This window comes from Acipenser ruthenus, chromosome 6, assembly GCF_902713425.1.
Source record: "Acipenser ruthenus chromosome 6, fAciRut3.2 maternal haplotype, whole genome shotgun sequence".
In the NCBI taxonomy this organism is placed as follows: Eukaryota; Metazoa; Chordata; class Actinopteri; order Acipenseriformes; family Acipenseridae; genus Acipenser; species Acipenser ruthenus.
Genome location: NC_081194.1, coordinates 79,713,105 through 79,740,484, shown reverse-complemented (window position 1 = coordinate 79,740,484; position 27,380 = coordinate 79,713,105). Strand labels below are relative to the sequence as shown.

The 27,380-nt window shown below is 38.8% G+C and overlaps 1 protein-coding gene across 4 annotated transcripts in view; it reads left to right on the top strand.

The window, feature by feature from the left end:
- The window catches only part of LOC117411100 (unconventional myosin-VI-like), a 73,144-nt gene that overhangs the window by 17,544 nt on the left and 28,220 nt on the right, over positions 1-27,380 (top strand). For all 4 annotated transcript variants that reach the window (XM_034018207.3, XM_034018208.3, XM_034018209.3 and 1 more), the window contains exons 2-15: positions 160-302; positions 6,041-6,110; positions 6,221-6,294; positions 7,887-8,016; positions 8,724-8,829; positions 9,096-9,151; positions 9,553-9,650; positions 11,092-11,256; positions 14,483-14,563; positions 19,136-19,316; positions 19,895-20,039; positions 24,679-24,836; positions 25,146-25,237; positions 26,754-26,826. In XM_034018207.3, coding sequence (XP_033874098.3) covers positions 186-302; positions 6,041-6,110; positions 6,221-6,294; positions 7,887-8,016; positions 8,724-8,829; positions 9,096-9,151; positions 9,553-9,650; positions 11,092-11,256; positions 14,483-14,563; positions 19,136-19,316; positions 19,895-20,039; positions 24,679-24,836; positions 25,146-25,237; positions 26,754-26,826 — 1,546 coding nt within the window. In that variant the 5' untranslated portion in view covers positions 160-185. The remainder of the gene's footprint in view (positions 1-159; positions 303-6,040; positions 6,111-6,220; positions 6,295-7,886; positions 8,017-8,723; positions 8,830-9,095; positions 9,152-9,552; positions 9,651-11,091; positions 11,257-14,482; positions 14,564-19,135; positions 19,317-19,894; positions 20,040-24,678; positions 24,837-25,145; positions 25,238-26,753; positions 26,827-27,380) is intronic.

Here is a 27,380-nt window from a genome sequence, read left to right as displayed (position 1 = left end):
ACTATACTGTTGATGCAGATGACTGAAATCCTCGAGTGCTCATTTCTAGAATGTCTTGTTCACTGCATGTCTGTCTTTCTTGGAGAGATTTGTCTGTTTCTCTTCTTTTTTTCAAGGCAGTAATCAGTAATGTGTGAAATCCTGTTTCCTTCTCTCTAGGGGCCCCAGTATAGCTGTATGCAGCGATGGAGGATGGGAAGCCAGTGTGGGCGCCCCACCCAGTTGATGGGTTTCAGCTGGGCAATATTGTAGACATTGGTGCGGACTCTTTAACAATTGAGCCGCTGAAACAGAAGGGCAAGGTAAGTGTCAGCTTTACTTTTTAATACAAATCTTTTTGAGAGGTCGGGTATCCAGGCTTCCTGAACTTAAAACTCAATACTGGGTCCTGCTGTTGCTCCCAGTATCCACTGCTAACGATGTGGATATGTATTTAAAGATATAGATCCAGGGGCTATGTGGTGCAGTGGGTATCGCCTCAGGACCTAAGTGGTGCACAGGCCTCTCCCTTCCATATTCAACTCTGTTCCAGTGACTTACCAGGTATAAAAGCGTTCAGTACAAGCTTATTAACAATGGTGAGCTGGGCCTATTTAAATCCCATTACAAACGAGTCTTCTTTCTGTTGTCCTTTCTGTACCACTTCCGAACCATGATACCAATGCAGGATAGTACAGTGGTCTCTCAGCGCAGCAGCGTAGTTAGTACCTCGCCTTTTAATTCAGTTGTAGATCTCTTAAGGTTGGATTATACTTCAGACTGCGACCCAATTTTTGGTCTCAGTCAGTGGTCTCTGACGTCGGAATGACATCGTTCGCAGTGCCGTGAGCTGCGTCCTTTTTGAAAAGCCGTAAGGCCTTTTCTTGTGTGTATGCGACTGCAGAACACACAGGGTCGGATGATGTTGAAAAAGTCCAACATTTGTTGCATGGTCTCAAGCCAGTGAAGCGCAATAGAGCAAGTTTTTGAGGAACCCAATAAATATTGGTGCTTACATAGGCTACCATGCGCAGCAACCACTTGTATAATAATAATAACAATAATAATGAATACAATGCATTTTTATTTGTATTGTTGTTCTTTTTATATATTTGAGTCACTAATAAGTTAACGTCGCTATTTATTTTCTGTATGCAAATACTTTCCCCATTTAAAATCCCGTCTCAGTGTGGCGGGATTGTGGAGCCTGTTGGCAACCCTAGTCACAAGTCGACACTGGCAGTAACGAGAACTGGCTGATAGCATGACTGACAGCTACGACCACTTTGCTGTGTCAAAAAGTCGGGGGTGCTTCAGTCCTTCTGGCACGCCTATGGAATTGTCTGCAGCTGACGTACAGCTTTTGTCTGCGAGAGTAGTATAAATCAACCTTTAGTTGAACATAGTTGTCAGTTCCTCCACCCACACAAACAACGGTTTTTATTTTAAGCAGCCACAATACAGAGCAGCTCAGAGTTATTATTATTATTATTATTATTATTATTATTATTATTATTATTATTTATTTCTTAGCAGACGCCCTTATCCAGGTCGACTTACAATTGTTACAAGATATCACATTATTTTTACATACAATTACCCATTTACACAGTTGGGTTTTTACTGGAGCAATTTAGGTAAAGTACCTTGCTCAAGGGTACAGCAGCAGTGTCCCCCACCGGGGATTGAACCCACGACCCTCCGGTCAAGAGTCCAGAGCCCTAACCACTGCGCCACACTGCTGCTCTATTCAATCTTTAGTATAATTAAAACGAATACCTCCCCTGCCCAGCTGTGGTTTCTTCCTGGCAAGATAAACACACTGCATGTTAGTGTTGTAGACATAAAGGTTGTGAGAAAGGTAAAAAAATAAATAAATTGCACTCACTGTCTTAGTTGCCAGATGCAGCTCCTGACTTGTACCCTATTCTGTAATATATCAAAACTGATTCTTCATGAGGAACCGTCTCAAAAGTGATGACTCCCACTAACTTCCCTGAAGGAATTTGTTGCTGTAATGATGTATCCATCTAGAGGAATGTAAACCACTTGCAGGCTTTCCAGATCTGCCCTGGTGACCCTACACCCTATTAAGTGTTTATAGCAGGTGTTTCGTGTTTCGTTTTTGTATCGCACTATAGAATTAACTAATTTTGTTTCCTAAAGTCAAATGAAACCTGCTGAATAATGTTACATTAACATATTAAATTACATACTGCTTTGGAGTTTTCTATATACTTAGTGAAAAATGGACAAATTGAAAAATGTGACATTTATGAAATACTGTGCTATCATGGCTTCCGGTAGACTTTAGCGATATCATTTTGTAGTTTCTTTGATTACATGATGTTAGATTATGTCTCAAATCTAAAATTCTAGGCGATGCAAAAGTTGTGGCTGTAGCTGTAATATATATAATTTGTAAAAGCCATCTGGAAAGACAGAAGTGTCTTTCCAGCAGTGTGGAGTAGTGGTTAGGGCTCTGGACTCTTGACCGGAGGGTCGTGGGTTCAATCCCCAGTGGGGACACTGCTGCTGTACCCTTGAGCAAGGTACTTTACCTAGATTGCTCCAGTAAAAACCCAACTGTATAAATGGGTAATTGTATGAAAAAAATAATGTGATATCTTGTAGCAATTGTAAGTCGCCCTGGATAAGGGCGTCTGCTAAGAAATAAATAATAATAATAATAATAATTAAAATGGGTCCTATCATCATTGCCTTTTTTAAAAAAACAGAGTCTACATTAGGGGAAAGATTCTGATAATTTGTCTTGCACTATGAGGCTGCCTGCATGTACAGCGTCTGTGTCAAACAACAGTCTTTACTGAGCCTGTCCACCATTCACATAAAAAAAGAAATATCTATTCAGTACTTCATGGCCCAGATTGAAATCCAGTGTTGCAGTGTAAGTGGTGGTCATTAGTAAAGCTGGGTTCAGTGGTGGACATTCTCTTCCTGTCAGCCGGAGGTTTGTGCTGCACAGAGGCACAATAAGAGTTCTGTTCATTCATAGACTGTTTGTGCCAGTAAACTGTAGCAATCTTGCCTGATCTGTGCATGCAATGGCCAGTCAGATAAATGTTTGGATATGATACTATTTCGAGATTCAAAATAGCATATTGTGTGCCATTCAATTTGCTATCCTTAAATATTTTTGGTACTTATGTTTTTAATGTACAGTCAATGCTTTTCTGTTGGCTTCATAAAAAAAAAAAAGACCTACACACAGCCCAAGTTAAATGTAAATCAGGAGTCGTTCCTGGCTCTATTGCACACCAATCATGTGGTCTGCAATGCTGCATTTGCATTGTTTAGAAACAAGATGATGGAGATTGGGGAGGTCTATACGTATGCCTGTGTTTCACACCAGAGATTTGAGTAACGAGGCTGTGTGGTCGAGTGGTTAAAGAAAAGGGCTTGTAACCAGGAGGTCCCCGGGTTCAAATCCCACCTCCGCCACTGACTCATTGTGTGACCCTGAGCAAGTCACTTAACCTCCTTGTGCTCCGTCTTTCAGGTGAGACTTAATTGTAAGTGACTCTGCAGCTGATGCATAATTCACACACAACAGATTTTTTTTTTTAAGTTGCAAATTTAAATTTTTTTTTTTTATTGAACTTGAAGTTTATCGTTGAACACTTGAACTGAGACAATGTAAAGTGCTATGTGTGTCTTGTGTGGTATCGAATCTAGCCATAAAGGCACATTATTTTGGAGTGAATATTTACAAAAGCTAATTTGTTGAAAGTATAAAGGGGATATTTATATCAGGCAGTCAAAAATTACTTTTAGCAAAATGCTTACATGTATTTAGTGCAGTAGTCTGTTCCTGTTTATCAGCTGAAAGACAATTAAAGCTTGTTGATGGGCACTCGCTGTATGATATAAACACACTCAACAGGTCTGGAGCATGGAATCCAATTCAATATGGAGCTTTTATTAATAACTACCAGTGTGGAGGCGTAGGATAACATCATACAATGACAATCTTTTGAGTTTTTTTTTGTTTGTTTGTTTGTTTTTTTAGCCCACAGACTGCAGTAACCAATGCCCTGCTATTTAAATATGTAAATAAATATACATGAAAGGGGATTCAACATTACTGATTTGATTGATAAGTCACAAAGTACTACAACGCAGTAAAAAGAAATGCATTGTCCCCCATTACAGGATTTTTCTCGCGTACCCCAATTTGAAAACCACCGGTCTAGAACATGTCAAAGAGAGAGTTGGAGCTGGCAGAGTTGTTGCTGCAGTTCAGGAATCTCCACCTTGTTTAGAAGTGATCGGTAATGTCTGTCTGTCACAGTTACCGTGCTGCTCTGTTTGACATGCCCTGAAAGGGGTGTGGTCACATCCATGTTGTCACTGGTTGTATTCAGGATGTTTTGCATTCCTTTTCAAATTGTGACACTTATCTTTGAGAAAAACAACACCATGTTCAGAGAACAAAAATATACTGAGCATCAAAAGAAACTTATCACTTATATTTGAGCATCAAAAGAAACTTACCACTTATATTTGGATGGAATTCACTATATGTGATTGAAAAATGACAAATTCTGTTTTAGAGCAGGTGTAGTGACTTTTTATTGTGCTGATTAACAATTGACATTATGAAGATGCTGCAGAATGATCTGGCGATCTTGGGCAGGTGTTGTGACTCTTGGTCTCCCAGTTCGTTGCCTGTCATTGACAGAGTGTGTCTGGTTATACCGTCTCGCCAGGTTTGAAATTGCTGGCTGTGAGCACCCAAGATGGCGAGCCACAGTACGCTGCCCTAGTCCAGCCTCCGACATGCCGTTTGCACGAAGGCGCTGCTCTCTGGACAGACATGGCATATTGTTTTTTTTTTGTTTTTTTTTTTGTGATTTTCTTTATTGCTTTTGTTCAAGCTTTCAATTCAACAGCTGAAATCACTCCATGTCCAGTGTCCAATCTACTGTCTCACTAATTAGGTGATTAAGTGCATATGCTTCAGTCATAGTCACTCAAGCGTGTCATGGTCAAGGATGAATGATCGAGTGATTAAAAAGAAACCAAAAACATTTCATCAATGTCCATCATTTATATACCTTATTTTTTTCAAAAATAAATGTGTTGTAATAGTGATAAGTTTCTTTTGATGCTCAGTATATATTTTTCGTTTTTACTTTTGTATATAAACTTAGGACTGCCTGTCCTGTGAGGTAACTTCAGTTGATTTTTTTGGATGCTGAAGATTTTACGCCGTTCACATTTTACAAATAAGAAACACATGACTTAGCCTTTTATAAAGTGTCATCTTTAAATGCTAAGAATTTGAGGACAGGCACTTCTGTCTGAATCCTTGAGGGACTGCTTGTATTACAGCCTTGTGTGTGCTCATAAAACTTAATTTCTCATTTCACTGTCCTTGCCAAACATACTGTTTCACACGGCTTAAGCAGTGAGTGAAGTCAATGGTACAGAATGTGTGAAAAATTGTAGCTCCAGAATTCAGATTCAGCTTATTGTTTTGCTGCAGTGAGAGAACATTGTTTTCCCAGGCTGAAGGACAGGGTTTTGTTTAAACTGTCACTGTGTATAATTCAATGGGTTGCACGAGGGTAGACACTGGGCTAAGACGTTCTGTGTTGTTTATCCAAGACACAGAAAGTAATCTTTCCCTGTATCCTGAATCACATTGATTTCTGGACTTGATGTCTGTGTCTCCTCAGTTTAATAAACTTGTATGTGTGTAATTCATGTGACTTTTACATGTATTGTTGTTCACTGTGCTGTCAACAGTATGTTATCCCAGATCAAATTCAATACTGCCCATGCAGACAGATGACATTCTGTGGCATTTAGACTATAAATACAACATTAATTAAAATGTACTATAGATTCATATGGGTCAGATACAGTGTCTACAAATCCTGAATCTGGCAGAATGGTGAGACCCAGCAAGGTTAAGATTTAATTATTTCTGTGTGTGGCTGAAACAGGACTTTTAAAAATGTTAGTCAACACAACGCGAGTTAGCTTCAAAAGAATAAAATGTAGCAGGCTTCATTTTTCTTTCTTTTCTCTGTAGACTTTCTTGGCTCCCATCAACCAGGTATTCCCAGCTGAAGATGATGGTGACAAAATTGTGGAAGACAACTGTAAGCATGCTAGTGATTAAAAGTGCTCCATTAATTGAACATGTTTTTCTAAGCAGCGTCCAGGGTCTCAAGTCTTGACTAACTGTATGTACTCTCTAATATTTTTTCAGGTTCTCTCATGTACCTAAATGAAGCCACACTCCTAAACAATATTAGAGTGCGGTATAGTAAAGATAAGATCTATGTAAGTATTAAGAAGACATATGCTTATGTATTGTACACTGCTTAAATGCGTATTGTACCTGTTCAGCTCCTAATTATCCAGGGTCTGATGATGGCATGTTACTGGTATATCCTCATTAATTCCCTCCAATACTTTATTTATATGTAGCTATTTACATGACCATAACAGAATTCATTTAAAATAATGTCATGCTACTAAAAGGGGTATTTAGGAGTCGAATCTTACTATGCAATATTTAATATTTGTAAGTCATTTAAAACCTACCACTGTTATTATTTTTATTTTTACTGAACTCAAAACATACTTTGACTTGCCACAAGCTGAATGGGACATCATTGTTTTTGACCTCATTGATATTTATGAAATATATCCTTTTTTAAAAATTAGTTGTAGGTATTTAATTGCATTATGGGTCTGTATCATCACTGGGAGATCCAAAGAGCAAACTCTGTACTCCTTTACACTATATGTGTCGTTTCAAAGGACAGTGCAATGATTAAGCTGAACAGCCACAGGTTGGCTGTCATCGACGATGCCACCTTCTTCATCATTTAAAATGAGTCAAAATACCTGCATGCTATAATAGGTCCCCGTCTCGGATGACTGTATTGATACCCTAACACTGCTATCATGTTGCCCAATTGAACTTAGTGAGGTCTATTAAAATAACATGGCTTCCCCTTGCCATCTGCCCTGTGCGTGGCAGCTGTACAGTGGAAAGGGAACACCGGCACAGTATTTGTTTATACAGCTGCCATCTAGTGGAGTGTGGAGGTCACTGCATCTAGGAATACAGTAAGGTACACTGACACATTATAGCTCGATTTCTAATTGAAAGATGGGGCGTTTAGTGCCTGTACTACAGAATTAAATGGGTGGGTTTAAGAACCACACAAAATAGTTTTGTTGCAGCTTTCTGCCTTGTTCATTGTGTTTTAGAATAATGCCAACGTTATCATTCATTATTATTATATACTGAAGTGGAATATGATTTAATTATTTATTCATTTAATAAAATCAACACTGAAAGTCAATTTGACTGTCTGCTTTAAAGCCTTGAAAGAGTCAAGTCTTTTCTGAAGCAGCTTGTTTTGAATAGCAATTTGATAACTTGTGATGTACCTATCGAATAGCAATTCATACAGTATCAGAATGCGTTATTTCAGGGAGTTAACTCCCTCCTATTAAACCTTATGTGGTGGTTATTAAAGCTTGCCAGACTTTTTTGATATGATCTTATCTATCAAGTTCTGTGACAGGAAGTGAAAGAAAATGCTACTTGTAGTTTGATTGCAGGTGCACTTTACATGACGTTGTGCTATTGAATCTCGTTGTTGCTCATCGAATAAGCGTTTGTTTGGAAATACTTAACCTTTACACATTTCCAGACTAAACCATTGACTGACTTTGAGAAAAGCAAACAGAACTCTGCCAGAAAGGATGAATTCGTCAACAACCAGTATAATATTAAAAAGTGAAGTTCTGTTTAAGTGCGCACAGCCCACTCATGTCTCGTACTAGCAAACAGGAAAACTGAAGACACAACGTGCAGATTGCTGACTAATGACAAACTTTTCCTGTTTTGTTTTCAGACGTTTGTAGCCAACATCCTGATTGCAGTGAACCCCTACAATGACATACCCAAACTGTATTCTCCTGAGACCATTAAGCAATACCAGGGGAAATCCCTGGGTACTTTGCCACCGCATGTCTATGCAATCGGTATGTAATGGACCAGTAATGTAAGACAAAGGGAGCATTTTCCCTGCAGCCTTTGTCTTTGCCAGTCATTTGCAGCACCTGTGACCACAAGAAGACAGGAACTCACAGGAGTCCTGCCGTGACTCTAACCTCCAAGACAAACGCATCCCTCAGCAAAGGCTGGTCTTAACCTTTCGTTCTTTTGCTATCTGTTTTTGGAAGTGAATGAACGTCCATTTGTTTCTGAGGTTGTGGTTCCTGTGATGTCTGTACTGGTAGAGACCAAACACAGGAAACCTCTGTTTCTCTAAAAAAAAAAAATATATATATATATATATATATATATATATATATATATATATATAAGTGTTCACTTTTTGGATGACGTTTGAGCCTCAGACATTACCACATCCGAAACCACTACAGAGTGTAAAATAAGTCTCATGGACTGGGTGTTGTAAGCCTGTGAATAATACAAATTTACAAAATAGCACAAATAACAGTTTGTAAAGATAAGTGCCCCAGGCCTGCCTAGTTTAATACTGGTTATCTGTCCAAGTCTTGGTGTCTGCCCTTCAAGTAGAAAGATGGCACTATAACAATTGTGAGTGATGACTTTAGTCAGCCGGACTGTAAATTATTATTACTGTATGTATTAGATGTCACCAGAGTATATGATGCGGATAACCTATGTTGTGTTTCTGTGTGTTTTCTTTTTTTCTTTTCAGCTGACAAAGCTTTTCGTGACCTGAGGGTGCTGAAAATGAGCCAGTCCATTATTGTGTCTGGTGAATCGGGAGCCGGCAAGACTGAAAACACTAAATTTGTTCTCCGGTATATGTTTTAGGAATCTAAACAATATATTGAAATGACGCATGTACCGAGGCTGAACTCCAAACTGCTGCATTTATATTGACCAGTGAAATGAAACACAAACAGACCGAAACGAATATAAAAATATGTGATCACCTAGTAGAAGTCTAGCAAATAAAGAAGTACAGGAAGAAGGATTTTGATGCTGGTAGTAATGAAAGTTATTTTGAGCTGGTTCCTTCAAGTGTGCTTAGCTTTTAAACTTGCAATCTTTCTGTATTTTACAGCTACTTGACAACATCCTATGGTACAGGTCAAGATATTGATGAGAGAATAGTAGAAGGTATATATTGTTTCTGTGTGTGTGTGTGTGTGTGTGTGCATATTTCTTTTATTTCATTAATTAAAGCGGTTGTAATTGTAATTTTAATAACACTTTTCATCACTCACATTTAATCAGATATCTGTAATATAGGTACAGCTGTAGACCAAATCGTATCATCGTGCACCTTTTCAGAGTGAAGACAATGTGTTAGAAATGAAGATTTAAACTGCACCATAATAAGGGACAACAGTAGAAAGAGTAGATTGAAGCTTTTAAAGTTTCCTAGCTGTGTTTCTGCATGTAGGAGGCTTGCCTCTTTTACATTTGTCCACAGTTTTTGCTGTCTTTTGTTGTGTAAAAGCTGACGTTTGTTTTTACAATTTAAAAACATGTTCTATCACTTGATCTTTCATTTACAGCGAATCCTTTACTGGAGGCCTTTGGAAATGCTAAAACAGTGCGAAACAACAACAGCAGCCGTTTTGGAAAATTTGTAGAGATTCACTTCAACGAAAAGGTATCGCATTTCCTTTGCAAATATAAAATGAAAGAAAACAATGATAAAATAAAATAAAAGAACATAAGAAAGTTTACAGACAAGAGGAGGCCATTCGGCCCATCTTGCTCGTTTGGTTGTTAGTAGCTTATTGATCCCAGAATCTCATCCAGCAGCTTCTTGAAGGATCCCAGGGTGTCAGCTTCAACAACATTACTGGGGAGTTGGTTCCAGACCCTCACAATTCTCTGTGTAAAAAAGTGCCTCCTATTTTCTGTTCTGAATGCCCCTTTATCTAATCTCCATTTGTGACCCCTGGTCCTTGTTTCTTTTTTCAGGTCGAAAAAGTCCCTTGGGTCGACATTGTCGATGCCTTTTAGAATTTTGAAAGCTTGAATCAGATCGCCTCGTAGTCTTTTTTTCAAGACTGAACAGATTCAATTCTTTTAGCCTGTCTGCATGTGACATGCCTTTTTAAACTCGGAATAATTCTGGTCACTCTTCTTTGCACTCTTTCTAGAGCAGCAATATCCTTTTTGTAGCGAGGTGACCAGAACTGAACACAATATTCTAGATGAGGTCTTACTAATGCATTGTAAAGTTTTAACATTACTTCCCTTGATTTAAATTTAACACTTTTCACAATATATCCGAGCATCTTGTTGGCCTTTTTTATAGCTTCCCCACATTGTCTAGATGAAGTCATTTCTGAATCAACATAAACTCCTAGGTCTTTTACATAGATCCCTTCTTCAATTTCAGTATCTCCCATATGATATTTATAATGCACATTTTTATTGCCTACATGCAATACTTTACACTTTTCTCTATTAACTGTCATTTGCCATGTGTCTGCCCAGTTCTGAATGCTGTCTAGATCATTTTGAATGACCTTTGCTGCTGCAACAGTGTTTGCCACTCCTCCTATTTTTGTGTCGTCTGCAAATTTAACAAGTTTGCTTACGGTACCAGAATCTAAATCTTTAATGTAGATAGCAGAGGACCTAATACTGATCCCTGTGGTACACCACTGGTTACCTCACACCATTTAGAGGTTTCTCCTCTAATCAGTACTTTCTGTTTTCTACATGTTAACCACTCCCTAATCCATGTGTATGCATTTCCTTGAATCCCTACTGCATCCAGTTTGAGGATTAACCTTTTATGCAGGACTTTGTCAGAAGCTTTCTGGAAATCTAAATAAATATGCTTTGCAGTTATCCATTGTCGATGTTGCATCCTCAAAATAATCAAGCAGGTTAGTTAATCACGATCTCCCTTTCCTAAAACCATGCTGACTGTCTCCCAGGATAGTGTTACCATATAGGTAATTTTCCATTTTGGGTCTTAATATAGTTTCCATAAGTTTATATAAAATAGAAGTCAGTCTTATTGGTCTGTAGTTACCTGGTTCGGTTTTGCCTCCCTTTTTGTAAACTACCTTGTGTGTGTTTTCAATTAGAACTCTGTGGTTGGAGGGTTTGTTTCCCATTACCTGTTGGAAAAGTCCCGCATCTGTATGCAGAGTAAAGAAGAACGCAACTACCATATCTTTTACCGTCTCTGTGCGGGAGCATCTGAGGACATTCGGCAAAAGTTTCATTTGAGCTCTCCGGAGAGCTTCAGGGTGAGTACTCTACCCGTGCACCTTTGTCTTCGGGATTTGGGGTAAGGTTTGGGGAGCAGATCAAACTGGCTTGCTTGTCATGCACACATTCAGTATACAAATAAGTTATAGCATTTGGCAGAAGCCTTAACATAAACATATGTAGCATCGTAAAGCAATATGGAATTATTCTAATATAATCCATAAGCACAACACCTGTCGGCATTGAAACTACACCATACAAATCAGAGCAAATTAACTACAGTGGTAGCTATCGTTAGGTTACGTTTATCACATGCTACTTTATATATATTGCACATATATTATAATAACATGTTGTTGGTATTGGTCATAGGAAGGCATTGGATTGTTGTGACATGGCTTTTAAACACTTTAGAAAACTACTTTTGGTTAATTACTTCAGATAATAATAAAGCCATGCAGAATTAATGTTTCACTTATGGTCTTTCCCCTCACATAATTGGAAAGACACTCACGGAATAGTTCTCTGAGCACTTAGTTCTTACAGCTACCACACACAGTTTGAGTGTCTTTACACTAAGTTTAATGGCATGTGTGGTGCACTAAACATGCAGGGCCAATTGCAGCATACTAGTGATTCAGTCACATCAAGTGGACTAAAATGCGGACTAGCAAATCCTGCAAATCTGTACTAACTTAATCTTGATTGCAGCGTACCAAACAGATGATCCCAGTAATGGAACAAGGACTAACCTACAGCTATGGCCAAAAGTTTAGCATCCCTATAGAATTAGCTAATTTTGCTTAAAGTCGAATGAAACCTGCTGAATAATGTTACGTTCATTTATTAAATTACATACAGTTTTGTAGTTTTCCATATACTTAACAAAAAACTGACACAAATTGAAAAATGTGACATTTCGAAATCTAACATGAAATACTGTACTAATTGTGGCGTCCGGTAGACGATTAGATGATGTTAAATAAAAGATCAGTTTATTTTTATTTATTATGTTTCAATCTTAAAATTCCAAAACATTTGGCCATAGCTGTATAAACTCTTCTTTACTCAAACGATATGTGGAATTCAGTGTCAGATGAATATATAAAGGGATCCCTGTACAAAAAGAAAGACATTTCTATTCCATTAGTCATATTTAAGTCAAAGTAAATGCCATGTCTCTTTCGTGCACATTTCAAACTGGCAGATCATACTTGTGTTTAAGCTGCTGACACTGCTGCATAGACACAGGCATTTTTGTATTTGTGTGATAATGAACTGTACCAAGGGGAAGTGTTACGTCGCCACTGAATAATCCTGAAGGCAGACAGAGCAGTGGGTGTCACATTTAATAAAGAAAAGAAAACAGAACAAACCTAAAAAATAAAAGTTTGCCACACAAGGCGAGCGCTAGTCCCACTTAAAGAACCGTCCCACTCCAGGAACTACACTGAGCAAACCCTCTCTATGCTGTTTGGGATCCACATCCCCTTGCCTTCATGAGCACTGTCTTGGAGTGAAAGGGTTTCGTGTCGTAGTTCTCTCCATGGAGCGAACACTCTCCTCTGCAATGGCAACGCAGCAAGCTTTCGCTCCGCATCCATCTGTATGTCTGTGGCTGAGCAGTAGCCTTGCAGTGTCACAGACACTTTTTGAGTTCCGCGCATGCTCCACTGGCACGCCCCCCAGCCAATCAGGAACTCCCGATCAACCTGGAACCGGTCGAGCCTACCTGTTCAATGGCCTACCAACGCGTCCCAGCTGCTTCCATGAAGACACACATGCACTCAAGAACCAGCGACAGGGTACTCCCTGTAACATGGACCATTAGTTAAAGCATTATTGTTTTGAGATTCAGCTTTTATTAGGGAACGCCGCTAAATCCCTTGTTTAGAAAGATACAGGGTATTGCTGCTTGTGACAGAGTAGCCATGTGGGTGCGTGCATTCGCTGCTGAGTGACAGGCAGGAGATCGAGATGGAGGTTGAAGTTGATATGCCCTGCAGGTGAACAGGATTTATTTACATATAAACACACTGAACAGCTCACATGACACTACCAGCAATGGCAGCGCACAGAGCACATACAACACAGTGTATGAAAACTTTGGTAGGATCTACAATCTCTGAACTAGTGTTCAGTAATAGTGTTCAATAATAAACTAACGTTGCTGAAGAGGTTGATCAGGGCCGATATGTGACGGGTGGATACGCGACAGATTACTGTATCGTGCGATACTTTATTATCACGGATCTGACTGCCCGAACATGACGGATATAAAACATGTACAGAGTACAGTTTTCAGATGTACTAGTCATTTCAGAGGAAAAATGCAGCTGTCTCTGCAAAAAAAAAAAAAAAAATATTAAGCAGTAAATGCTTAGGACGTGCTAAGTTAGTCTTACCCTTCACAGTACTAAGTTAACCCACTTGAACAGGATCATCATGAATCTGATTTGGCACCCTGCAATCGGGATCTTGTTTACTCTGGTTTAGCAGATGATTCACTTCAGGTACGCTGCAATTGGGATTAGAAGGTGTACTAATTTAGTCAAGTGGACTAAACCTGCTTAATCCACTAGTTAGACCCATCAAGTGGACTAAATTTGCATCCATGTACTGTATTATCAGAGTTCATCCTGCAGTGTGCAGTTTGTGCTATGGGGGCTTGTCCTCTTCCAGTGGAAAGCATGCTGCGTTTTATTTTCAAGGTACATTTGGTCAGCTGTCATAGAAACACAAACCCATGCAGCATTCCCCACATGAATTAATTCACAACAGAATTTGAAAATGTTCTGTTGTGAATTAACGTGAAAACTGTTTCTAATGTTGCATGTGATATTTTCTATGTAGAACATTGCCTGTGAATTAACCTTCTAAATAGTAATAACTACTACCACCCACTACGTTAACCCCATTTCATTAGAATACATGCTTTAAAAACGCTGGCTCCCAAGGGCGAATTTGCAGGGAGAATGGGGGCATGTCGCCCTGGGCAAGGGCATCTGCCAAGAAATAAATAATAATAATATGGGTTTTATATTGTAAAAACGAATCACCACTATTTTATCATGGTGCTGACACCAGTAATATATTTTTTGCATTCTCAACAGGGGGTATGCTTTTCATTTGTTTGTCAAGGTTGTCAGTGTTCTGCACCATTACACAGGAGTGTGACATGCTATTGAATTGTTGCTAAGTATTCAGATAGGAACGTATTACTTGAATTAAAGCCTGTGTGTTTTGTACCCCCTGCTTGCTTAGTATCTGAACCGTGGCTGCACCAGGTTTTTTGCCAGTAAGGAGACTGATAAACAGATCCCACAGAATCGCAAGAGCCCTGAGGTATAGTATACATTTGAAATCACATTCACAGTCTATGATTTCCCAGAAGTTTAATTTGTGTTTGAACTGTAAGGAAATACTGCACTTTCAAAATACATATTACGTTATTTGTTCAATATTTTTTGTGTATTGGTTGTCATGCTATAAGCACAGCTTGCTTTTTTTTAATCTTTTCTGTAAGTTCAAGATCCTAGTTATTGCTACATATAATTCCTCAGGAACATTTATACAGCCACAAAGCAATACTAAAACTAACAGATTCAAGTGTGTTGCCCAATACTGACAGCCTCGCACCCCTCCTGAATAGTAGTAAGATGTCTAGGAGGAACCCACCCATCTGCTCATCAATATGTTCAACCAGTTTGGAGACCAGAATAACTGTTTTTATACAGGTAGTAAAGGATTAAGGGATTTAGTGGAATCTAAGGAAGATGCAAGGTTGTGCAAAAGAGGGTACTTAAAGTATCTTTACCAGAGTGCAGAGCTGCATACGATAACTACAGAATTATCTCCTGAATATTAGCTGAAGCTTTGAAACTACCATGCTTCCAGAAAAAGTTAACATTATTGGAAACCTGCTGTAGATCAAAGCATACAAGACAGATACCCAGAGGCATCTAGCAAAGGTGTGTGTGTGAGCGAGCGAGCATGAATGCTAAAGGTTTTTATTATTATTAAATATGTGTAGGTTGTTTAAGTAAGGATATGTCTTTGATAAATAGCCTAAAGGGTGTATATTTTAAAACTGAGATTTATTTATTTGCATTTTTATGGAGCTTTTTATACAGTATTATCTCAAAGCATTGTACAGTACATAGTATAAAATCAAACCACAATACATTTGTAAAACATATTACACATCTACCACAATCATACCATTTAAATAACACATTAAAACAGTATAATACATATATATATATATATATATATATATATATATATATATATATATATATAATATATATATATATGCACACACATGTATACAGGGTGATTAGAAATTCTTTAGGGTATATATATGCACACATGCATACGTAGATAAATATACTTACATACACACATCCAATAATAATAATAATAATAATAATAATAATAATAATAATAATAATAAAATATAAAAGTTACATTAAAGCCCATTAAGACAAGAGAGCCATTTTATAAAAGTTTTCAGTCTTGACTTGAAAACTGTAACAGTCCCAGCTTCCCTGACAAACGCAGGCAAAGCATTCCACAATTTAGGATCTTTACAAGAAAAAGCCCTTCCTCCCGTGGTGATTTTGTTGACCCCAGGAATAACCAATTTCAGTTCTGGTGATTTATGTGTCAGCAAAAAATATACTTGGATATGTGTTTTTTTTTAATTATAGGTTCAGTGTTTTAGAAGTTAAACTTTTTAAACCTTTTTTGTGTTCACATATCAAAAATGCTGCTTGAAGTTCTTGAAAACATTAATAAATACAACAAAACAGTTTTATAAAAGAAATGTTATTATGCATAGTTACAATGTCACTACGATGTATTTTGCATGATATATCCCTAACTCTAAGCCTAACCACCCTAAACCTCTCTCTTCTGATACAATTGTGCACTTATATATGGTGCAAACAGATGTACACATTAGGTACATTGTAACTATGCATAATAACATTGTGATGATGTGTAAGCACACATGTATTTACTAAGTAACTACTCTGTAAATACACAGCAATTAGAGACACTTCATGTAGAGTGTTAGCAATTACTGGAGATGGCTGTAAGTGTGCTACAGAGCTGACAACCAAGGCAGTTTACTGGCATGCTGAGCGTCCTGCAATGGGACGATGTTGTTCTGTGAACACTATGACTGTCCTCTAATGATTACAGTGTTTAAATCTTAATGTTTTCCACTGCTTCTTCTCTATATGATATCAGGAGAATGAGGTGATCGCTTTTATGTGCTTAGGAAAGTATTTTGTGATGTAAATGGCTTGGTGCCTGTGTGTCAGGTTTTACATCAGTGCTGATTGAAGTGAAACATTTGCATGTGTTAGCAAAGAGGTGCATGGGAGAAGATGGATAGATTTTTAACATGTTGATTCTTTATTTTGCACAGCCTGTTTTTTATTTGTTTAAACTGTAGGAATGTCACAGCAGAGGAACACCATTTTTTTTTTACACCTTTTATAATGTGTTTATCGTTCAAGATGCTGCTGTATTTAAATGAGTACATATTTCATCTGAGAGTTCAATTGAAAATCAGATGGTATAAAAGGGATATTGAACAGAGAAGAAAGTAACGATTATGAACATGTAGAAGGTGTAAATGATCCCAACTGTTTGAAATATCAGAGACAAGGGGGTGGGGCGGAGCTACAAGCACCAGCAGACAGAAGGCAGTTCTGATGCAGTGACCTCGGCTCTTCTAGCTTACTGATGCAGTGACCTCGGCTCTGCTAGCTTACTGATGCAGTGACCTCTGCTCTGCTAGCTTACTGATGCAGTGACCTCGGCTCTGCTAGCTTACTGATGCAGTGACCTCGGCGCTGCTAGCTTACTGATGCAGTGACCTCGGCTCTGCTAGCTTACTGATGCAGTGACCTCGGCTCTGCTAGCATACTGATGCGCTCACCTCGGCTCGAGCAGTTTAATAAACAAATAGTTCTGACATATCATGTACTTTAACAAAGACTAGATTTTATACAAAGTTCAAACTAATAATAAAAAAAGAAAACACTGGTGTCAGACATTAGTTGTAATATTGATTAGATTGATAATCCATGGGTAAAAATAGGGTTCCTCGTTTTCTGTGGTTATTTTTGAAGCAAGCAAAACCTAATGTAATACTAGCTTTTAGAGCAAGGTATTTATTTTAATCGGACCTGGGTTCTTCATTGAAACATCATGAAAAACTGATGCGAGTCAGACTCAAGAAGGATCCTGCTGTATTTGTAATACTGAAGATCATACCCATCACGTGCGAATCAGAAACTCATGAAGGATCCTGCTGTATTTGTAATACTGAAGATCATACCCATCACGTGCGAATCAGAAACTCAAGAAGGATCCTGCTGTATTTGTAATACTGAAGATCATACCCATCACGTGCGAATCAGAAACTCATGAAGGATCCTGCTGTATTTGTAATACTGAAGATCATACCCATCACGTGCGAATCAGAAACTCAAGAAGGATCCTGCTATTCTTTAATGCCTCATTTCCACTGCCGTTCCCCAGGTGTAGCTGAGCTGGACAGTCTGGGTGAGGTGTAGCTGGAGGGTGTTTCCACTGATGCTCAGCTATACCTCAGCCGCACCTCAGACAGTACAGTTTCGTAACTCCGATCCAACGGGGCCAAACTGTGCTGTACAGAAGTACGTCATCGACAAAGAGACACAGTGTTTTGAACAATGGTGGCTATTTTCCACCACTTTTCTTTTATTGTGTGCTGAAATCTTATTAGTAAGACTACGGGCCGCTGTGTAAATGTTTGTTCAACTTCATCCATCTCCGCTTGTTTGCATATATTAACTCAAACCCTCAATCCAACGTGACATTTTACTGCCGCACTATGATCTTTACCGTCCAGCACCACTACATCTGGGCACAGGCAGTGGAAACACCATCCAGCTACACCTCACCCACACCGTCCAGGTCAGCTACACCTGGGCACAGGCAGTGGAAACACCGTCCAGCTACACCTCGCAAAGACTGTCCAGCTACACCTCGCACAGACTGTCCAGCTCAGTTACACCTGGGGGAAAGGCAGTGGAAACACTGTCCAGCTACACCTCACCCACACCGTCCAGGTCAGCTACACCTGGGCACAGGCAGTGGAAACACCGTCCAGCTACACCTCACAAAGACTGTCCAGCTACACCTCGCCCAGACTGTCCAGCTCGGCTACACCTGGGAAAGGCAGTGGAAACGTACATTTCTGTTTTTTATCTTGAAACTGTGTACATTACATGGCAAAACCTGACAATTAACAGGTATGTTTCAGTGAAGATGCCCAATCTGATTTAGCACAGTATGTTATGCACTCTAATATAAGCTCTGAACCCTAAGCACACAATGGACTGTATAATACACTCCCATATAGCATCATACCAGTATACTGTGACATTCTTATAGCATTTTGTAGTGCATATTTTATTTTTCCTTCATGAATATGACTATTGAACTTAATGAAACAGAAGAATAAAATATTCTCTAAATGCACTGGGCAGCAGGCTGAGTGAAATTTGCGGTGCTGTTTTTGACAGATGTTTTGACTGGATAGCACAGGTTATGTGTGATAGACTTGCCTGGCGTGCTTATAGTAAAAATAAAATAATGTATGTTAGTGTTATTGTATAAAATGTGTTGTGGCCTAGCTTGTATCCCCCATCTGTCATTTTTTAATATGTTCTTGTTTATACCAAGCCTGTGAAACAGCATGGTGGAGAGGAAGCTGGTTAGGCTCAGTGTTTTTGAGTATGAATCTGTATTCTTCAATGAAAATAAATAAGTACTGTAACTGCAGCAAACATAATGCATACACTGGGACTTACAAACTTCATGTCTGTTTTGTTATGGCGGTTTTGTGTCTGTTAGCATTTAAAGCAAGGCGCTTTGAAGGACCCCTTGTTGGATGATCAGGGTGACTTCAACAGGATGTGTGGGGCCATGAAGAAGATCGGTCTTGATGACACAGAGAAGCTGGATCTTTTCAGGGTGGTTGCTGGTGTTCTGCACCTGGGAAACATTGACTTTGAGGAAGCTGGCAGCACCTCAGGTTAGATCTCTTGTAATCCCCACCTTGGACTGGTGAGGTATGCATATCTGCTTGTTTTTGATGGCAAGGGTCCAAACACAATAGGAATGTCAACAATGTATTTCTGTTGATCTGTTAAACACGATCACTTCTGCTTGAGTGTTCAGTACTGACGAGTGAATTCCTCTGTTATTTAGTAGATTTAGATATAGTGTTGGTTGCAGTGCAGGATTATCCTATTTAAATTGTTACCAGTCCATATAACAGGCTTGTGCTACTGTGTATACACACCGTGTCTTTACTCCAGATTTTGCAGGTGGTGTTCATTGCTGAGCATTTTTAATGATATGTGTGAATTATTACACCTGTGTAAGTGTCCAGGATAGAGAGGAACCTGTCACTACAGATAACAGAACTGTATGGACTGTTTAATCGTAATGGCTAGGGTGTGCTGACTGCATGAGTTCCGTTCCACATTACGTATGTGTGTTGTATTACAAAGAACTCGCACTCCGGTGTTCCTGGGTTTCAGTACATTTGAGTTGCAGAGAGGAATACAAATCCCAGCTTTGTTAATCTCTTTTAATATTGCTCTTCAGGTGGCTGCACCCCGAAGAAGTCATCCAGCCAGACCCTGGAGTACTGTGCAGAGCTGCTCGGTCTTGACGAGGAAGATCTGAGGATCAGTCTAACCACAAGAGTCATGCTGACGACAGCAGGGGGCGCCAAAGGAACAGTGATCAAGTAAGAGACCCCCCCCCCCCCCCATTGATTTTCCTTTAAATCTGACAGATGGGGAAGAGATGGGGAATCTTTCTTTTTTCCAGCACACACATTCAGAAAGTAGAAACCTGCAGGAGGCTTGAGTCATTAAAAACAGCTCTGCTGGAGCTTTCAAGACAGACAGATGGATTTTTTTTTTTTTTTTGTTTGTTTAAAAGAAAAATAATTGTTTTGGATTGAGACAAAGTACAGTAATATTTTTCTTTCTTTTGTCATTGTAGTACAAAGAAAACTGCCCATTCAACAGAAATAGGATCACCAAAAAAGCAGATAATATAGATATTAGAGAATTTTAACTCTTGCAGATCTGTTATTCTGCCCAGTTCATGTGTGTGAAGTGCCAGGCCAGTCGAATTGGACATTTCCATTCACTAGCCTTTCAAAGAGAGGTCTAGTGCTCCTAATGAGAAACAGTTGCCATGGAAACCTTACGACTGCAGAGTGCAGTAGGCACCACTAGAGCTGAAACACGTCTCTGATCTTGTCTGTCACTGCATTACCTCAGTGTAGGGGTGCAAGTCAGTTATGATGTTTTTTTTTTTGAAAAATCTAACTGAAAGTTTAAAACCGAAAGGGAACAGGACATAGCATTATTACACACCTGTTGCTTTTCTTAACTGACAAATAAACTCAATACAGTGTTGTTGCATCACTCGTAACCATGTGTTATACAATAAGACGCAATGTAGAAAGAATAAAATGATGTAATAACAGACGTTACACTTTCAGTCATTCCATGACCGATCGCCCAACAGTTTACACGAAACGTGGTTCGTGGGGTTGTTTCAGGCAAACAAGCTCAAATTTACATTTTTAGACTTAAAGGAGTCAAAAGTTAGAGGTCAAAATGTGGTTGATGGGTACCTCCCCAACCCCCCCCCCCCCCCCCCTTAATGTGAACCAACCTTTTAATCCAAAACAGTTTGTGCCCCCCCCCCCCCCAATTTTAAGAATAATAGTCTTCAAGTAACAAACATTTAACACTGCTATCATAGTACTGAAGTACAGTATGGAAGATCCTAATCAAGGTTTTGCATTCGGTTCAGAATTTGAGAACTTCCCATTGATGTAGAGTAGAATAGTTGCCAGGAATTCTTTCAATCCATACTTTACTTCATTTACCTCTGGGGTTAAGATGTGTGTGGGGGGGGGGGGGGGGCGGTTGGGGACTAAGTAAGACATCATTATTATAAATGCGTAGTGAAAATCAATATCAATGTGTTTTTAGATATTAATTCAAATTTGACACCATTATTTAAATGAGTGAAACATTTCAAAATCCACCCTGGAAAATGTTTGCAAACCCTTCTGAGTGAAAAGTGGTTTTACCAAATGACAGATTGATTTTAACACATTAGCCTACAGCTCCTGAAAGCGCTGTTTTGGTAGAACAAACAAAAGCCACCAGCGGGCTTGGGATACCCATTCTCAGTAAAATGACTCTAATTTGTTACCTCTAATTTAAACCATGCCTGCGTCACTCAGTCTGGAGATTACATCACTTGTAAGTAGGTCTATCTCACTATCAGTTTTACCAGGAAAGCTCCGCTTTTCCATCCCTGATTAGTCTCATACACTGAATAAACAGTTTGGCCATGTGAAACTGTAAGGCGTGTGTCTTTATGCAAGATTAACACTAAACTTATCTGACAATGCAAAGTTGTTAAGTGTCTTTAAAGTCTATTTTTACAGATTACATAAAAAGTTGTTTAGTTAAACATCAGGGTTGCTTTAAAAATGTTTCATTCTGTTCATGCAAATTACAAAAACAAACCAAATAAATGTAATTATTGGGATTGTGCATTTCTTTTTTCAAGAGGTGCTACTGATGGGGGGATAGTTCAATTAATGTCCGGACCCCTTTAAAAATGTTACTACTGTACCCTTTTGAGTGTTGAACATAGATCTAGTTATTGTTTTTAACAACTGACATTTCATTTTGCTTCTGTGATTCACAGTCAATAGTGTGTCATGCGATTTGATGATTTAAAATCTCAAAGGCTGTTTGTAATCAGTTTTACACTTTTATTAACATTCTTAAGGGAGTAAATCAATCTTATGTATTATTAGACTGTGGATGTGATGACAGAAAAGCAATAAGTCAGTTGACCTGGAAGATAGAGAATAGTCTTTAGTTTAATATTCTTATACTCTGTGGAAGATGCATATCCTCCTGTGGTCCATTTATCAGTAACTTGCTCAAGGTATTCTTTAGCAGTTCTGAACTAGGATATGATATGATTTAAAACAATATAAAAACATACATACTGTACTAAAAGGACGAGCCAAATATTCCCAGATATTAAATCAAAGTAAAGCTGCTTCGAGATGCTGTAGTTTTACTTGTTTTGTAGAAATAACTTTTGTCTTTTTTTGCCTTTTGGCAAAAGCAAAGCGCCGGTTCTTTTTCCAGAACAGCTCCAATTGTCCAGTAGTTCTGTCTTTGAGTGTGGGTGTGCGGACCCCTTCTGAACCTCCCAAACATTTTGGGTGTGCGGACCCCTTCTGAACCGCCAAACATTTTGCGCCCCACCATGTACTACTATCATAGTGACACACAGCTGCTATACAAGGACATTCGATTAATTTTGCTGTGTCAGTCACCGTGTTTCGCATCTAAGTGGCTCCAAAGATTAGCTGGCTTCAAACTTCCATTCGACAACACCTCGTAACATACAACACACAGCGGTCACGCCTCTGTACTCCACTGCCACTTTCTTCATTTTCACTCGCTTTGTTCTTCTAAGACCCTGTTTTTATCCAGTGATCCATTACTGACACACTTCCCACTAGCAGGGCGAACCACGTGGCATTGCTTCTAATGTGCGGTGAGTTGCGAGTGTGACGTGATTTAGTCACGAGTGTAATACAGCGGCAGGTGCTACGTTCTGCTGAACAGGATTTGTGTTGTGAAATTGGGGACTTGCTGATGCGAGGAGGCTTTTTTTTATTTTGTTTTCCTGTGTACCCCCTCTGATGGCCTCTAGGGGTTCGTGGACCACAGGTTGGGAACCACTGGTTTAGATCATTAATGGTGACCCTGTTGTCGTTTATCACTGTTGGTGATAGAAGATAGCATGGAAATTATCGCCATCATTTCTGTCAGATATTAGAATGGAAGTAGCCGCACTGTTCGGAAGATTTATTATGTTGTATGTATTTATTTATTTATTTATATATATATATATATATATATATATATATATATATATATATATATATATATATATATATATATATATATAGTGCCACTTGCAAATTGGCATCAGAGCGCTGTACAAGGTAAAAGACATTAAAATCATTTAACATATAGTACCATGTATAAAAACATAGTACATCATAATAATATAAAAACACACAGTAAAGTACAACGTAAATATATTGCATAAAATTCTACATGTCATGAACTACATTATTGAAACCATTCCAGCTTCTCTAAAGTTACACAAATGTTCTTTTGATAAAGCAAAGTTTTTAATAGCTTTCTAAACTGAAGAAGGCTAGAAGAGCACTGGCAACAAATTCCATAAATGAGCAGCTCTGACTTGAAAGGTGCGGCCTCCAAACTTAACTCAGGAATACAGAGGAGTATGACATATTGGAGAAATATGGGAACCATTCGAACATAAATTCCTGGTATTGATTCTAACAGGAAGAACAGCTTGAAGGTAGGCTGGTCCAACTCCATTTATTGCCTTATAAACAGTACAAAGGATCTTAAAATCTATTCTCTCACAGACAGATCCAGTGTAGCTCCCTCAGACTCCCTCAGAGTGATGTGGGGCGCAGCGGAGTCCCAGACACAAGGCCAGCTGCCACAGGAAGGCCTGAATGAAGAGAGTTGCAGTAGTCCAGCTTAAAAGTGTTTGCACAACTGTCTGAAAAAGGGAACCTGGCAAAAATGGGTTAATAACAATGGTTTAAGGCTTTTTATAACCAGACAGTTTGGTTAAGGTTTCATGGTTACTAGGAGCCTTGCCCTGCAATGCAGTTCACAAGGGCTAATGCTTAGGTAAAGCTAGCTGGGTGTGTGTTACGCAGTATCCAATGACTAACGTATGGAATGTGACTTATTTGAGGTCAGAGAGATGCACCTTAAATATGATTTAGATATGTAAGATAATAATAGATATGTATATGTAAAATGGCTGTAAGAAGTTACCTGGCATGGTTTAATGGAGCTTTCTTCTCTCATAAACGCAGCACAGGCTTTATTGAAGAGCATCAGAAATGTATATATCAATTTATAAACAGATATTAGTACTGTATACTTTACTCACACACACTTGTGTTAACAAATCAACATAAATAAGTTAATTAACAAATACAAGTATGTAATAATGCAACTTGTCTTAACTCGGTATTAAACAAAAGTTGTAACAGTATGAAAGTCTTTTCTGTTTCTCCTCTGTTGAAGTATTTTCTGTGATAAGGGCGGTGACAGGCGTAACATTTGGAAAACCAAACACCTATAACAGCATAGCCGGGGACAGCACCTGTCAACGGTTAACCAGATAAACAAAGCTGACATAGTCGGTGCTGGAGCAATGAAGAGCAAACTACTGCATCTCTGCTAAGTCTGTTCCTCTCTCTTCCTCAGGGTGCCTTTGAAGGTGGAACAGGCCAACAGTGGCCGTGACGCCTTGGCCAAGGCGGTCTACGGCCGTCTCTTCGATCACGTGGTGAAGAGAGTAAACCAGTGCTTCCCCTTCGAGAACTCCTCCTTCTTCATCGGTGTCCTGGATATTGCCGGGTTTGGTGAGCAGCGTTGTGGTTTTGGTCGAAATGACTGCTTTAATGTTTATAAAAGCATAGGCCAAAATGCCTCAAGGGAATGCAAGATGTCTCGATTCATCAGAACAGAAAGGCTGTTCTCTTTTTAAAAAAAATAAATAAATAAAAACCTAAAGCTGGATCTGATTCAAATTTGTGATTAAATCAGAATGACAGTACTGCTATTTTGCTGTTCCTCACGTGGATCTGGGATGTTAATTATGCCAGTCGTCTTTTTGGTCAATTGAATATGTCTTTAGTGAAATAGCATGTTCGTTTGTGTGTTTTTTTCAGAATATTTTGAGCACAACAGCTTCGAGCAGTTCTGCATCAACTATTGTAATGAAAAGCTACAGCAGTTTTTCAACGAGCGAATTCTGAAAGAGGTAAGGGGAACGTGGGAGATGCTTAATGGGACTATTTGAGGCCAGTGTAAAAATTACTGGCGCACACATCAAGTTCCGTTTTGATGAAGCCTTCATGTTCGCTTTCATCTTCCAGTTACATTTTTAGTATTCAATAGCTTTTTTTTATTGTTTTGACTCGTCGGTGTTACACAGTGTTATTTATAAGAGCCTGTAATACTGGCCTCAGCTCAGAGACTGCCCAAACAGTCAAATCTGAGGGTGACTTTATTAAACTTGTATTGCGCATGCAGTTTTACACAGTCATGATAAGCAATGGCGCTATTGGAGGTGGTTTTCAATATTCACCAATAGGGTCGATTTTTAAACATGTTTAACCAGACTTGTCCTAATGCCTAGACAGCTGGCTGTGGGCTTTGCAGGTCTTGACATTCACAAATCTGCTCTGACAGTCTCAAGAAATCAAAGTGCTAACTGGAGTGCCTCGCTGTACATTTAGTTGGAACCATCGAAGCAGCCCTTTACTCATTAAAATGTCAAAGCCCCAGTAAAGAAATGACAGCTCGATGCAGGATAATAATCCAGTGGGGTTACCAATAAAACTGTCCAATTAACTTGTGACCTGAATTAGCAATGGGATCTGAATACGGTAATGTTATCAACAGGTGAGGGCGTGCAAAGGTTGTTAAATCTCCCAAGGATCTCTGAGTGGAACTTGAAGCTGTGTATCAATGCCATGTGTTTGTCAAGTGTATAAGAAGTGGAGGTTTAACATTGCATTTAATAAGATGTTTTTCATATCGATGCTTTTTAAACCATGAGGCCTTTCTCAAAGTAGACCATTTCATTTGCTAGAGTTGTTGAATGACTCAAGGGGAAGCTGAGTGCATGTTGAGAATATTGCTGCGTATGTGAATTACTGTTTTAGTAGTTTAATCGGTCAGGTTCTTTCATTGAGTAGGACAATGTGATAATAAAGTAACCAAGAGGATTACTTAGTTTTGCTAGATCCTTTCACTTCTCTGAAACCCGCAGTACAATATACTGAATGCATGGTTGGACACATTACCAGCACTCTATTACATGCATCCAGTAGATGCTCCGTGCCATCTTGTTGTTTTTTGTGCTTCCTGATGGGTTATTGTTTGTATAAGATTAGGAAGACATTATAGCACACTGGGCAATGCATGGCAGCAGTATATGACCTCCATTCGTTGCCTCTACTATTATCACATCATGGGCTACAGTCATTAATGTGAACCAGAGACTGCAACTTTTCATCTGGAAACCCTTGTGTGTTTATTTGAATTAAAAAAAAAATGAACTTTATAGATTTAAAAGCGTTGCATAGCATTCTTTACATAAGCAGTAATTGATATGAGATTAATAGATTTTATAGGGTGATCAATGTGTTAATTTAAAGGACCAAGGCATTTGCAAGTTTGTGAGAAATACTCTGAGAGGATGATTTTTAGCTGGTAGACTGGCCTTTATAGAATATGCTTATGGTACCAAAAGACCAATGTTTTCATTACAGGAACAGGAGCTATATCAGAAGGAAGGCCTGGGTGTGAATGAGGTCCATTATGTGGATAACCAGGACTGTATTGGTATGTATTGCCCTGCATTTATTTTTCATTTCCTTTTACAAATGTGTTTTGCATGAACCTTGCACATCCAATTGATGTGCAGACTGTTTGGCAAATGAGTTAAGCGAATTCATGGTCTAGACAGGGAACCTGTGCAGTAGCACTGTGTATTTTGTTACTGTGCCACATAGCCTGTTATACATTGGCTACAGCCACCTTTTTTGATGAGTTCTGGCTTGGGCTAATACAGGCTACCTCTATGGAAACATTGTCCCTGATTTATTTGAAGCTTTTCAGTAGTACTTTCACATACTTTAAGGTATTGTCACCTGATTGACTATCATGAAACGGTTTCTCTGATTTTTGTATTTTCTATGAGATACTGTTCATTCTGCGGATGACATGGAGATCTACTTTTTCATGGTACAGACGTCTGTATTTGTTATTTCTGTACTGTATACATTTGGCAGTGTTTACAGTATGTATTTTACCTTAACGCCTTTATTATTTGTTTATTTAGCAGACGCCTTTATCCAAGGCGACTTACACAGACTAGGCCTTACTGGTTTTACCTT